The sequence below is a fragment of the Phocoena phocoena genome, chromosome 1 (genome assembly GCF_963924675.1).
Source record: "Phocoena phocoena chromosome 1, mPhoPho1.1, whole genome shotgun sequence".
In the NCBI taxonomy this organism is placed as follows: Eukaryota; Metazoa; Chordata; class Mammalia; order Artiodactyla; family Phocoenidae; genus Phocoena; species Phocoena phocoena.
This window is the reverse complement of record NC_089219.1, coordinates 8,955,445-8,968,632: the sequence shown is the minus strand read 5'-3', so window position 1 is coordinate 8,968,632 and position 13,188 is coordinate 8,955,445. Positions and strand designations below refer to the sequence as shown.

Below are 13,188 nucleotides of genomic sequence, written 5' to 3'. Positions count from 1 at the left end.
CTGCGTTTTTGCTGGGATTAAGTTCATTAATTCCTTTCTTCATTCCACAAATAATTATCAAGCACCTACTTCAGCCAACCACAAGGGATCATGCAGGGTGTGCACTGCCCAAGGGTGCCTGATGCAGGCCAGGTTGTTAACTCAGGGCTGCATATTCTCCGAGGAAGAGTGTGTTTTGCTAACTTGCCATACAGTTAGTGGGTGGTGGTCCTGAGACAGGCTGGGACCTGGGACCCTTTGCTGCAGTGCTCGCACCTGGACAATCTCCTTGAGCTGACAAGCTACAAAGAAACTACAAGGGACTAAAAATAACTGCGTGCATGTGCAGTTGGGGCAAATTATGGACAACAAGATACAAAAAGACCAAAAACCCAACTGCCACTTCTGAAGAGCCCAAAAACAGAGCATTGGGAGCAAAAGCAGGGTACTGCACATGCCCGCTGAACACACCACCACCAAAGGGGTGGGCAGACCACCTAAGCCACCCCTCCCTTCACCCTATACAAGGAACCAGCTCCCCCACTCCCCCAGAGGGAGCGAGGGATCCAGCAAGGGAAACTGTTGCTTGATTTCACTCCCTCTTGCTGCAGCAGGGGTCCCAGGAAAGCCTTATCTGAAAACTCTTGTCTGGCCTCTTATCAATTTCTATTGATTAAGGAGGCCGAGAACCCTGGTCTGTAACAGTCCTTGCCCTGGTTGAGGCCCTAATCTAGCGCACTGTTGAGTCAGATAATGCAATTTAACAGTAGTTATTGAGCACCTACTGTGTGCCAGGCACCATTATAAATTCTTTGGCTTTGTCTATTATCAGTAAAGCTCTGGGCAGTGACAAAAACAACAGTAAGTAGTGTCTGGGATGGCAAGAGTTGCCCGAGATATCTGCACACTCCACCGCCAGCCTGCGGCCAGGCCTCCAGAGGAAGGTGGCAGTACTGGAGGGCTGCTGCGTGCGAGATGTCTGCAGCTTGTCCAGGGGTCTGTCCCAGGACCCTCATTCTTCGAAGTCTGGCTCCTGAAATGTCAACCCCTCTCTGTACCTTGGACAGAGCCATATAAGTTGCAGCTTCTACAGGCAAGGGGCAAGACCTCCCATGAAGTTTGCCTTTTCCCCCAGAAAGCACAGGGCACACGTTGGGCTGGGAACACCTTTTATTTGGCCACATGCATCAGGGGTAGGAGAACTGCTCTCTTTCCAGCAGGAAGGAGAGGCAGGAACGTGGTCCGACAGGGTGGGGAGGTCCTGGGAATGGCAGTTCCAAGGGTAGGGTGGGCGCTTGGAATGCTCTCCAAGCCACAGAGTGCCTGGCCTAGGCATGGAGGTGGACAGGTGGTCCTTGAACCCCCCCCCATCCCACTCATCCAGGGCTCACACATCCCAGCTCTCAGGGCCCGACCCTGCCCCCCACCTGCCCTGGGTTGCCGTGTGCAGGATTCCAGGGGGGTCTTTTGGAGAGCCCTGCCCTCACTTAATACACATGTGGCTTCTGGGGCTTCACTGACAGTGAAGACAGTCCAGACTTGGCCGGGACCCCACCACACCCTGGGCCTGCCTATCTCAGACCAGGCCTGAGCCTCTGGACCGAAGCCACCTCGCTAAGCAGGCGGACAGAGTGAGAAAGCCTGGGAGTGGCAGAGAATGGGCAGAGGATGGGCCAGCAGAGCCATCCTTCCACTCCCAGACCTGTCTGAGCTACATCATTGCTCAGCATCTGTATTATGCAGGGCAGCCACAGGCTTGCCAGATGTCCTGACTGTCCCAGGTCTGACGGCCCTCAAAGAAAACAGTGAGAAATGACCCAGCAAGGCAAGGTAGACACATAGATCTAGGTTACCAGCAGAGCTTGGAGACCCTCCCTCAGAGGCATCTGGGGGAACACCATGCACCCCCCCAACCTCAGGGGCCCCCTCATTCAGGTTGAGACCCCCGGGCAGAGAGCTAGCTACCCATAACATATGAAGGCTGTACAAACGAAGAGGCTCCATGAAGAGGCAACTGGGGGGGGCAAGGATGAACTAGGAAGTCTGGGAGAGCCTGGCCTCTACCTCCCCTTCCCAAGCCCAGTCCATCTCTGACAGCAGTTTATCAGTTGGGGTTAGGTGGCTGGGGGCTCGGGGGCGTCATGGCAGTGGGGGCCCGATGGTGATGCTGCTGTTGGTGACCCTCGGGCCGTACCAGCCGGCCCAGTAGTGAGTGTCCACGCCGCCGTGCTGAAACCAGATGTAGCGGACGCCGGGTGGATAGTTGGAGAACGTGTGGGAGACCTGGGGGGCGGGGGCAGGTGGAGGGAAGGAGAGAGGTCAGGGGAGTTGACCCTGAGCGGGGTACTGCCTGAGGGGGTGAGGGGACCAGGATGGCCTGAGGTCTCAGTGCTCAACCCAGAGTCAGCAGAATGGAATTCTAGTCCTCACTCTGATTTGGGGCAGACCACCTCCCCTGTCTGTGTCTCCTCAGTTTCCTCATCTGTAAAATGGAGCAAAATCCTGCTGGGTCCACTCCACGGGATTATCTAAGTGCAGATCAAATGAACTGAAAGAAATTTTGCAAGCTGCCAAAGGATGTCCAATACACTCATCACTGAGCACATGTGGCTATTTAAGTTAAAATTAATTAAAGTTGGATAAAATTAAAAATTCAGTTCCTAGTCGTACTATGAACTGGCTCTTATTAAGTTTTCAATTGTCACATGTGGCTCTTGGCTACCAAACTGGACAGGGCAGACAGACCATTTCTTTCTTTCTCTCTCTTTTTTTTTTTTTGGCTGTGCTACACCGCTTGCAGGATCTTAGTTCTCTGACCAGGCACTGAACCTGGGGCCATGGCAGTGAAAGCACCGAGTCCAGACCAGGGAAGTCCCAGACAGACCATCTCTATCACTGCAGAAAGGTCTACTGGAGAGCACTGGTCTGGATCAGGAGTTGGCAAACTATGGTCTAGGGGCCCACTGCCAGTTTTTGTAAATAAAGTTTTATTGGAACACAGTCATGCCCATTTGCTAAAGCTGCTTTCACAACACAACGGCAGAGTTGATGAGCTGAGTAGTTGTGATACAGTAAAACCTGCAAAGCTTAAACTATTTGTATCTGGCCTTTTAAGAAAAAGTTCACTGAACCCTAACCTAGATAATAGTAATAACTGATATTAGTAATTAATAATAGTCAATCTTTTTGAACATGGCTTTACCAGCATCATCTCACTGATAATCTTTGAGAGCTCAGAGCAGCCAAAGCCCAGGTAAGAAGCAGCAGAACTGGGATCTCAACTTGGGCCTGTCTGACTGCAGTCTCAGCCTTGGACAATGTGCCCCCTGTCCCCTTCCCGGCTCACACACCTCCCTCCACTTGGCATCGCTCTTCTGCTGGATGGTTGCTGGGTCTGGCTGGAAGGTCCCCAGAGGCGCATGCGCTGACGACAGGAGCTGAACACACAGCTGGTACTTGGACCCGCAGTCTGGCCTGGCTGCGAACCTGCAGGCGGAGGAAGGGCCCTTCAGGGCCTTGGAGATGGGGGGGCAGGGTGCGGGTGGGGCACCTGAGTGGCAGGGCCCCCCCCAAACCCTCGCCCCAAGCACTCACCAGTCCTTCACCTCGATGTCTGGCCGTGTGGTGTCCATCAGCTCCTCCCAATACCCTTCAGCCTTGAGGTCCACCACCTGGGACTTGAGGCAGGTGCTGGGGGTGGGTGGAGGGGTGGGAGGGGCTGGGGCTCGCCACTAGGGCACTGGGGGGCTAGGACTGCCCCTCCCAGAGCAGGAGAGACCCCAAGGTGCAGTGACTTGGGCTTCCCCCACCCCACCCCGCCCTGAGACCCCTCGGATCTTACTAATAAGAAGTCACGAAGTATTTCTTGACCTGGTCATTGGGGAATTCCTGCCTCTGGTCTCCAGAGAGCTCCTCCACCTTCCACTCATCGCCTCCATTCACGTCCAGGCTCCAGAACTCAAACCCCTCTGGTGGGAAAGCAGAGTTCGTATCAAAGGGAAGCCCCTCAGTGGCCGCCTCCCAAGTGCCCCTTGCTCCTGGCACCTCTCCCTGGATTTCAGCAGCTGCCCTCAAGCCTCGTGCTGAGGAACCCTGCACATCAACAGTGCCTGCCTTGCACTAGGTGCTGCCTGTGTGCCAGGCACCATGGTAACTGATTTCTACTGGGAATCCTGATGATGGGAACAACCAGACTACTTCTGGGATGGAATGCTCTGGTGCCGGTCAGACAGATCTGGGTCTAGTCCCGGCTCTACCAACACTGGGCTCTGTGACCTTAGGCAAGCTGCTTTCTCTCTCTGAGCCTTGGTTTTGTCCTCTGTAAACCGGGGTCAAGAACAGGGGCTGGCAAACTTTTTCCATAAAGGGTCAGAATACTTTAGGTTTTGTGGGCTACATGTTGACTCTATCACATAGTGTCTTGTTTTGTTTGTTTAAGATTTTTTTTTTTTTTTTTTTTTGCGGTACGCGGGCCTCTCACTGTTGTGGCCTCTCCTGTTGCGGAGCACAGGCTCCGGACACGCAGGCTCAGTGGCCATGGCTCACGGGCCCAGCTGCTCTGCAGCATGTGGGATCCTCCCGGACCGGGGCACGAACCCGTGTCCCCTGCATCGGCAGGTGGACTCTCAACCACTGCGCCACCAGGGAAGCCCTTTTTGTTTGTTTTTTAAATAACCCTTTAAAACCATAAAAACCATTCGTAGCTCCTAGGCCAGATTTGGCTTATGGACCACAGTTTGTCAACATGCTGATGAAGAACATGGCTGTTGGGGAGTCAAGTGAGTCAGGCATCTGAAAGCTCTGGACAGCTTGGGGTTGTTTTACTATCATTTTGCTCCAGAATTTGGCCACATAATAGAGATTGAGGTTCTCATGCCATCAAAGTGTCTACTTAGTCATTTACAGCACAGCAAGGGAAAAGAGGGGGCTCTGGATGACCGCAGAAGTCTTGTTTTACCTTTTGTTGGAATGTGCTGGGAAGAAGACCGGATCTCTCATTCTCTCATAAGCAAAGCCCCCTTTGTCTTCTGGGCAGTCCTAGTAGGCCTAGTCCTGGAGTCTGGGAGCCAGGCCAAGAAAATATGGCTCTGACTTCCTGGTCTTGTGTCTTGGGCACAATTCATTCCAACTGGCCAACATTCCCTCTCCTAGGAAAGGTCACTGGGGAAATAACCTTCAGAGTGGAATAAGAGTGGAACAATGCCACTCTTGGCCTCAGTTTTCCCATCTGAAAAATGGGTGCCTAATAGTACCTACCTCTTAGGATTATTGTGAGAAAGGAATTAAACCCCCCAAAGTGCCTGGCTGGCTCATAGTAAGTGCCTAACGAATGTTAGCTGGTATCACGACAGTGTGTGTGTTTGGGGGCACATCATACCCAGTCTGCACCCCACCTTCGGCGCATGGGTTATGCAGGAGGTTCTTGTGGAGGCTGCGGAGGAAGTAGAAGACCTTCCAGTCGGCCACGGGCTGGTCCCAGTCTTTGGTAATGAAGCCCTCACGCAGGCATTTGCGCTTCCAGAGGGTCACGAGGTCGATGAGGTCTCGCCAGAGGCTGCAGACCAGGCGGCAACGCAGCAGCAGCTGGCGGGCGGGCACGTGCGTGAACAACTCCAACAGGATGTTCTCGGGCAGCTCGTTGATGTTCCCCACCGCCATGGCTCTCCTGTGGTTGTTGAAAGCTACACTACAGACCTGATCCTCTCCCCAGGACCCAATATTCGCAGCACCCCGTGGTGGTGGAGGTTGCCTCCCAGCACTGCCATTGACTATCTCAGGAAAGTCACTGGGCCTCTCTGAGCCTCAGTTTCCTCCTCTGTAAAATGGGGCCAGGAACAATACTTACCTCCTAGAGGGGGTACAAGGAGCTTGGGACACAGCAGAAGCTCAGTAAAAGGTGAGCTCTGATTTTTTTTACTGGCACCTCACAATAGCCTCTAAGGGAGGCTAAGGAGGCAGAAGAGGTATCAGGATCTGCCCAAGGTCACACAGACAGGAGCAGAGGGGAAAGGAGCCTGAGCCGCTTCTGAATCTAGAGCCAGCTTTTTTCAATAGGTCGGACGGTCTTTAGCATGGAAATCACAATTCGCAGCCCCGCAGCCTGTCTGGTACCTTCCGCATTCTCTTCCCCATCCTCAAAACGGAGGAGCGGAGATATGGGGCGAGGGGGGGGGCAGGGATAATTATCATTGTCTCCGACCGAGGTCCAAAGGGCCCTAGCCACTTTTTCGAGACCACGGAGTAAATGCTCTGCCTGGCTGGGACTGGAGAAGGGGTGGGCGATGGGGAGCGGGCTTTCCTATACCCCCACCCCCATCCCCGTGGCTGGGCTCCAGCCCCGGGTGTCCCCGCGCGCCTTCGACTTCCCAGCCCTCCTCGTGGCTTTCAAACGTTTCCCAAAGTCTAGGCTTGGACCCCTGCGCATCGATGGCGACCCCAGCTCTGGTTCCTGCTCGCGCCGCCTCTCGAGGCCGCGCCGCGCAACCCCGCCGCCTGGGCCTTGTCCGCGCGGGCCTCCCTCGGCGCACTGCTGCTGGGCCCGGAACCGCCGAGCCCGCCCGCCCGGCCCCCGCACCCCGCGTCCCCGCCCCGGCGCTCCCCGCGCCCACTCCCGCCGGTCACCTGCCCTCTGCCACCGCTGTGCGATCCCGCTCCGTAGCAGGGGCTGAGCCAGCCTCCGCCTGCGGTCGCCGGTGGATGCAGCCCCGCCCCAGCCCGCCGAGCCCCGCCCCGGCCCCGCCTCCACGGCCCGCTCCGGTCCCCGGCCCGCGGGGAGCACCCGGCTTGGGGTGCGCCCCCCACGGATGTAGGAAAATTACCTGGGGCGGGGCGGTGTCGTGCCGGGAGGAGCCTCTGCCCACACCCTCCGCATGACCCAGACTCTCCCAGCCTCCTCGCCGCCGCCTCCCAGCAGCCACCCAAGGAGGGTGCTGGGAGACGCCCCAAATCGGACTCCCACCCGCCCCCATTAAAAAAAAAAAAAAAAAGAAACGACTCCCGACCTTTCTTGGCCTCCTGGGTCCGCCAAGGAACCGGGAGCCTCAGGCCTCGGGCCGATCGCTCCGGACTGTGGGGCGTCCCGGCGCGGGGCCAAAGGCGGGGCGGGGGCGGAGGCGGGGGCCTTTAAGAGGCGCGTCCGGCCGGGACCCGACCCAGACGTGAGCAGCGCCTGAACTCGCCGCCGCCGCCGCCGCCGCCGCCGCCGCGGGACTCGGACAGCCCGCCCGCAGCGCTCCGGGTCCTCCTCCTCTCGCGACAGCGCTCTGCAGCGATGGACGGAGACGGTGACCCAGGTAGCCGCCGCCGCCGGATCCACTCGCTCAGCCCTGGAGGGGTGACCGGGGCAGGCGGGCGAGTGCTACGGAGAGGGGGCATCAGAGAGCGAGGGGGCCCCGATACACAGAGCGACACTTTCACCCAAGCAAAGCCCTTGAGACAGTCTCAAAGGAGCACAGTCCTCTGTCTGGTGTCTTGATCTGCCGGAGGCCTTGAGAGATGACAGGAAGAGAGGGAGGACTCCCGGGTCCCATTTACCCGGGAAATAGCGTATGAGTAATCCCACGTTCCCACCTCCTGAGGGTCTATTGGACCCGGGTCTGGGACCTATCTGGGATGGAAGAGGCCACAAGCCTTTTTATTCCATCAGCTTCTTCCATTCCAACTCTGGGCAGTGAGATGCCTGAATCCCCATGAATTTCTTGGGGTTACTGGCCTCTCCTCACCCCATCCCAGCCTTCCTCCTGGGATCCCTTGTCTGGAGGGGCTGTCCTTCATTTAGGTGGCTGGATGCCCAGTGGGAACCAGGCTGGTGGTGAGGGAGAGTTGGGACATCAGCTCTAGCCGATGCTCAGGGCCCTTTGAGACTGCCCAGTCATCTTGTCTGGCACCAAAGATCCCCCGCTCCCCATCTCTAGAACTCTCTGCTGGGCCTGTAGGGGTTGCCTGCTGAGTCGGGGTGGGAACAAGACCTGCCCCCACCCCTTCCTCACCAGGCCCATCTGAGAGTGGCCAGTTGCTTGGGGAGACAATGGGAAACAGACTGGTGCTCACTCAGGCAGCTGAGCTCCCCACCCTGTCCCTCCAGCCCTGAAAATCCTACCTCCTTCCGCTCTTGCCCCCAATCTGTGGCCCCCTTGCCCCACACTTTATAGGGCCCCAGAATGGGTTCCTGCTTCTTCCCAGGGCCCAGCTATTCCCTAGACTCAGGGGCCCAATCCAGGTGAGTGAATAAGCCTCGGAGGCAGCTTCCAGGGGCCAGATAACTTTCCGAAGGCAACAATGTGGGGAGTTGTGTGTGCTCAAGAGGGGGTGGGGGGGGCCTGTAATCAGATCTGGGGCCTTGAGTGCCAGGCCTGGGGCCAGGAGAGGGGACTGGGCGAGGTGCACCTTTCGGGGGAGCATCAGGTGTCCACCAGGGCCAGGGCAGGGCAGGGCAGGGGGAGGGGTGGAGAGGTGAGGGCACTGGGCCCAGCTCCCCAGAGAGCTGTGGGCAGCAAGATGGGCAGGTGACATGGCTTCAGGGCAGGCATTTTCCTCTCCGCCATCCCACAGTTCTGCGGTGTGACTTGGGAGAAGTCAGTAAGACTCTCTGGGCCTCAGTTTCCTCCTTGCCAAAAGGGAAGTGTGAAGCCCCACATCATAAAGATGTGGCAAAACAAAAAACAAAAAACTAACAATGAAGGGAACTGTGCTGAATAATAAGATTCACTAAATAAGATTTACTGAGGACTCACTGTGTGCTCTGGGCTCCAAAGACGTAAACCCTGATTGGGCTCTCAGGGGGCTGAGAGTGTGGGCGGTGGGGAAATGCTGCATATGAGGAGGTGAAGGGCTGGCCGCCCAGGTTCTGGCAACACCCAGCCTTGGGTCTAGGCCCTGCTCGTTCCTCCCCTGGTGCCTGGCCTGTTTCCACCACCACCTTGGCTTTCCAGGGCCCAGCACTTAGGACTCCCCCAGCCCCACTGTCCTAGGTCTGAGAGCAGTGGCCATCCCCATCACCCAGAGTGGCTCTGTCACCTCCACACTGTCTTTCCCTCCTCCACTTGGTATCCACTTATTCAAGGCTTCAATGGCCCAGCTGAGGCCAGCCAGGATCCAGGAGACAGTCCAGCCCACAGCTCCCGATATCAGTCCCTCTTCTCATAATTTGGAATGCCCTTGCCCCCTCCTCAGAAGAGTTGAACATCAGATGACTGTCTGATTGGCCTGAGATTACCCCCATTTTACAGACGAGGAAGCTGAGGGCCAGGAATAGGAAAAGGAGTGAAGAAACCTTCTTTCCCAAGCACTTACTGCATCTCCCTATTTGATATACATGTTCTTTTTTTTTTTTGCCTTATGCGGGCCTCTCACTGTTGTGGCGTCTCCCGCTGCGGAGCACAGGCTCCGGACGCGCAGGCTCAGCAGCCATGGCTCACGGGCCCACCCGCTCCGCGGCATGTGGGATCTTCCCGGACCGGGGTACGAACCCATGTTCCCCTGCATCGGCAGGCGGACTCCCAACCACTGCGCCACCAGGGAAGCCCATACATGTTCTTTTTTAACTAGCTTCCCTCCCCCATCCCCAAGCCCCTGTTCTCCCTTCCCTTTAGGCCTCAGATCCCCGTATCCCCTGCCTGAATACCAGCAGTGTGACCTTTGGCAGGTCACTCCCCATCTTTGAACCTGAGCATTTTCATCTGTGAAATCAAAACCATAACCCTCAACTCAACGAATCATTTTCTCAGGGCAGTGATGGTTAAAGGTGGCTCAGGAGCCAGACTGCCTGGGTTCAAATCCAGGCTCCGACCACTCATTTGCTGCGTGAACCTGGGTGGTTTTACCTCTCTGTCCCTGTTTCCTCATCAGGGAAATAGGGATGGTGATAGGGACAACCTAGAAGAGATGCTGTGAGGATTTAAAGAGTAAAAATTAAAACGCTCAGAATGGTGCCTAACACTTGCTAAGTGACAGGAAGCCAGGCAGGGTGCCAGATGCCAAGCATGGGGGATGAAGCAGTGAGTTTCCCAGACCCGGTTCCTGCCCTCATTCCCTCAGTCTAGTCCCCGGGAAAGGTGTTTATAAACCGTCAAACCCTTGGACAAAAGCTAGGAAGGACGGAACTCCCAGCGGTGAGGTGAGAGGATGCTGTAGTAGGGGAAGTTGGGGAGGGCTCCCCTGAGGAGGTGACCGGAGCAGGGATCTTAGAGGGCCGTTGAGAGGGCTAAGGGGCTTCACTGTGTCAGGAGTATCATCAGTTCCTGCTGTCGGCTCAGGTATGGGGTTTACTGGCACTGCAGGGGAAACTGAGGCCTCTGAGGCCACTCTTCAGACTTGGAGCTGATCTGTGGCCCCGGGCTCCTGGGCCTCCTCCACAGGGTCCCAGGCTCTGGTCACGGAAACTCCGGCGCCCGCTGAGGACTGTCCGAGCGCGGGTGGGGGCGGACGCCTTTCACATCGCGGCCGTGGCGCGCGGCGGGGGCAGTCTGGGGGGAGTCTCAGCCGCGCCCCGCCCGCCCGCCCGCAGAGAGCGTGGGCCAGCCGGAGGAGGCGAGCCCGGAGGAGCAGCAGCAGGAGGCCGGCGCGGAGGAGGCGAGCGGCGGGGAGGAGCGGCCCGAGGACGAGGGGGAGGAGGAGGAGGCCGCGTACCTGGACGAGCTGCCCGAGCCGCTGCTGCTTCGCGTGCTGGCCGAGCTGCCCGCCGCCGAGCTGGTGCAGGCCTGCCGCCTGGTGTGCCTGCGCTGGAAGGAGCTGGTCGACGGCTCTCCCCTGTGGCTGCTCAAGTGCCAGCAAGAGGGTCTGGTACCCGAGGGCGGCCCCGAGGAAGAGCGCGACCACTGGCAGCAGTTCTACTTCCTGAGCAAGAGGCGGCGCAACCTGCTACGCAACCCGTGCGGGGAAGGTGAGGGGTCGCGCCCTGCCAGCCCGGCCTGGGGAGCTCAGCTTCCCCTTCTGTACCATGGGCAGTAACAAGGCCAGCCTGCTTTGAGCGGTGGATGAGATAAGGCGCTTGGCGCAGTGCCCAGCACAGAGTAGCCCCAGTACAGACTGTAGTATTATCCTCCGGTCCTGCTCCGGGGCGGGGGAAGTCGGGGAGGCGGGCGGGAGTTGTCTCTCTCCCAGATCCTTCCACCCCCCAGGGAGCTGGGGCAAGACAGGCCCCGCGGAGGACCCTCCTGGGAGGGAGAGAGAAGCTGGGGACAAACAGGAAGTGCTCACCATTCACGCCCACCATCGTCTGCCCACCGCGACACCATTCAAGGACCACGTTCATCCTCCCCCCCACGATAGGGGCAAGAGCCACCCTGCCACACCCTCGCAGGGGCTGGGTGACCAGCGTGGGGCTGTGGTGTTCCTACAGAGGACTTGGAGGGCTGGTGCGACGTGGAGCACGGTGGGGACGGCTGGAGGGTGGAGGAGCTGCCCGGAGACTGCGGGGTGGAATTCATCCATGACGAGAGTGTCAAGAAGTACTTCGCCTCCTCCTTCGAGTAAGGAGAAGGGGGATGGATGAGAAGGGGGGGAGGGGACCTCCACTCAGTCCTAACCCCCAGTCTCCCAGGTGGTGTCGCAAAGCGCAGGTCATTGACCTGCAGGCTGAGGGCTACTGGGAGGAGCTGCTGGACACCACTCAGCCGGCCATCGTGGTGAAGGACTGGTGAGCGGCCGTGGGGGAAGGGGAGCGGGGTTGAGGGGCGAACTGGAACCGGCTACTCTGCTTGAGAGACCGCTGCCTCCCTACTCTAGAGCTTGCAGTCACGTGACTATGGGTTTTCAGGAGAAGGTGAAAATCCATCTCCCCTCCTGAGTTTTAAATGTTGGCAATTTTTTTTGTTTTTGTTTTTTAATATCCACCTGCTGTCCCAACAAAAAGTGTCCCTGTGGGTTGGCTTTGGTCCCAACACTGGGTCTGGCCCCTCTGGGGTTTAGTCCTTGGGTTTGGGCAAGTCACTTTCTCTCTCCGGCCTCGGTTTCCTTATCTGTAAAATGGGAACATTGGTATTACCGGTCAGCAGGGTTAACTCCTGTAGAGGGTTGGGCCCGAGTACCGGCTCAGCAGGGCTGAAGCCTTCCCCGGGCGCTTCCTCCCTCCCTCCCTCGGGGCAGGTACTCGGGCCGCAGAGACGCCGGCTGCCTGTACGAGCTCACGGTGAAGCTGCTGTCAGAGCACGAGGACGTGCTGGCCGAGTTCAACAGCGGGCAGGTGGCAGTGCCACAAGACAGCGACGACGGTGGCTGGATTGAGGTGAGCTTGGAGGCCCGGGGGCGGTGGGGCCGGGCTCGTGAAAAGCCCGCCCACGGCCCGTGTGGGCGGGTCAGGGTTGGACTGGCCGAGAGGCTTGGAGGAGGGACGCTGCGCTGAGAAATCCAGGGGGCTAGACGAAGGTCAGAGTGCCGGGGTGGGGTGACTCGGGGAGGCCTCGGGACTCCGAGCCTGACCCTCCCTCCCCCTTCCCCCTGACTCCCCACCCACAGATCTCCCACACCTTCACCGACTATGGGCCGGGCGTCCGCTTCGTCCGCTTCGAGCACGGCGGACAGGACTGCGTCTACTGGAAGGGCTGGTTCGGGGCCCGGGTGACCAACAGCAGCGTGTGGGTGGAGCCCTGAGTGACCCCTCCTCCAGCCTCCCCCAGCTGCCTTGGAGGGCCAGAGGCGCGGGGGGTAGATAGGGCTTAGTCGGTAGCATCCTGACCTTCCGCACCCGGCGCACTCCTCTCCCGTCCCATGCTCGAAGACCAGCCCCCTCAGAGGGAAAGATGGGTTTTGTTGGTATATATTTGCACCTAGAAAATAAGATGGGTGAGGGCGTGGGCCTGCACTGGGCCCGCCGCTGCTGAATCCCCTGCACCTAACACTGTGCCTGCCACGAAAATGGGCGCTCAATAAATATTATTTGTCGGAGGAAGGAATGAATGAACACAGGGATGAATGAACTCCCCTCCCTTTGTTCCGTCTCTGTCTCTTGAGGGCCCCTGGCCCAGCCTGGAAAAATACTTGGTGGGGTTCCAGCTGCTCTGGTTTCCAGGGGCCCTTGGGCGGGTGCAGAGCCAGCCGGGCCTGGTCCCGCCGGACAAAGGCTGGGATTGTGAGGCCAGGGAGTGGGGAGCTGGGCCTGGCGCCCGACTGACACCCAAGCTGCCCAGAAGCCAGAACCGAGTGTGTGTGTGGGGCCCCCCTCCTGGCCTCTCTTGATCCCTCTCCCTGTTTTTTTTTTTTTTTTTTTTCCCT

General features: G+C 58.2%; 2 protein-coding genes across 2 annotated transcripts; one reads left to right on the top strand and one right to left on the bottom strand.

Moving 5' to 3' along the window:
• Positions 1-1,131: 1,131 nt before the first annotated feature.
• FBXO44 (F-box protein 44) lies at positions 1,132-5,641 on the bottom strand. Its single transcript, XM_065877094.1, has 5 exons — positions 5,373-5,641; positions 3,821-3,947; positions 3,574-3,669; positions 3,330-3,465; positions 1,132-2,262 (listed from the first exon to the last, which is right to left on the bottom strand). Exons 1-5 carry the CDS (start codon positions 5,635-5,637, stop codon positions 2,119-2,121), a joined length of 768 nt encoding a protein of 255 aa, XP_065733166.1. The 5' UTR covers positions 5,638-5,641; the 3' UTR covers positions 1,132-2,118.
• Positions 5,642-6,838: 1,197 nt separating this feature from the next.
• On the top strand, positions 6,839-12,877 carry FBXO2 (F-box protein 2). The gene is made up of 6 exons (XM_065885991.1): positions 6,839-7,271; positions 10,484-10,858; positions 11,318-11,447; positions 11,519-11,614; positions 12,064-12,202; positions 12,433-12,877. The coding sequence occupies exons 1-6, from the start codon at positions 7,250-7,252 to the stop codon at positions 12,565-12,567; spliced, it is 897 nt and encodes a 298-aa protein (XP_065742063.1). The 5' UTR covers positions 6,839-7,249; the 3' UTR covers positions 12,568-12,877.
• The last annotated feature ends 311 nt before the right edge of the window (positions 12,878-13,188 follow it).

Coding starts and splice junctions, on each gene's coding strand:
- FBXO44 (XM_065877094.1), bottom strand. CDS start 5,637: ATGGCGGTGGGGAACATCAACGAGCTGCCCGAGAACATCCTGTTGGAG. Junction 3,670..3,820: donor TACTTCGTGACTTCTTATTA/GTAAGATCCGAG, acceptor ACCCACCCCCAG/CACCTGCCTCAAGTCCCAGG. Junction 2,263..3,329: donor GCGATGCCAAGTGGAGGGAG/GTGTGTGAGCCG, acceptor CCCGCCCCCCAG/GTCTCCCACACGTTCTCCAA.
- FBXO2 (XM_065885991.1), top strand. CDS start 7,250: ATGGACGGAGACGGTGACCCAG. Junction 7,272..10,483: donor GGACGGAGACGGTGACCCAG/GTAGCCGCCGCC, acceptor GCCCGCCCGCAG/AGAGCGTGGGCCAGCCGGAG. Junction 10,859..11,317: donor ACGCAACCCGTGCGGGGAAG/GTGAGGGGTCGC, acceptor GTGTTCCTACAG/AGGACTTGGAGGGCTGGTGC.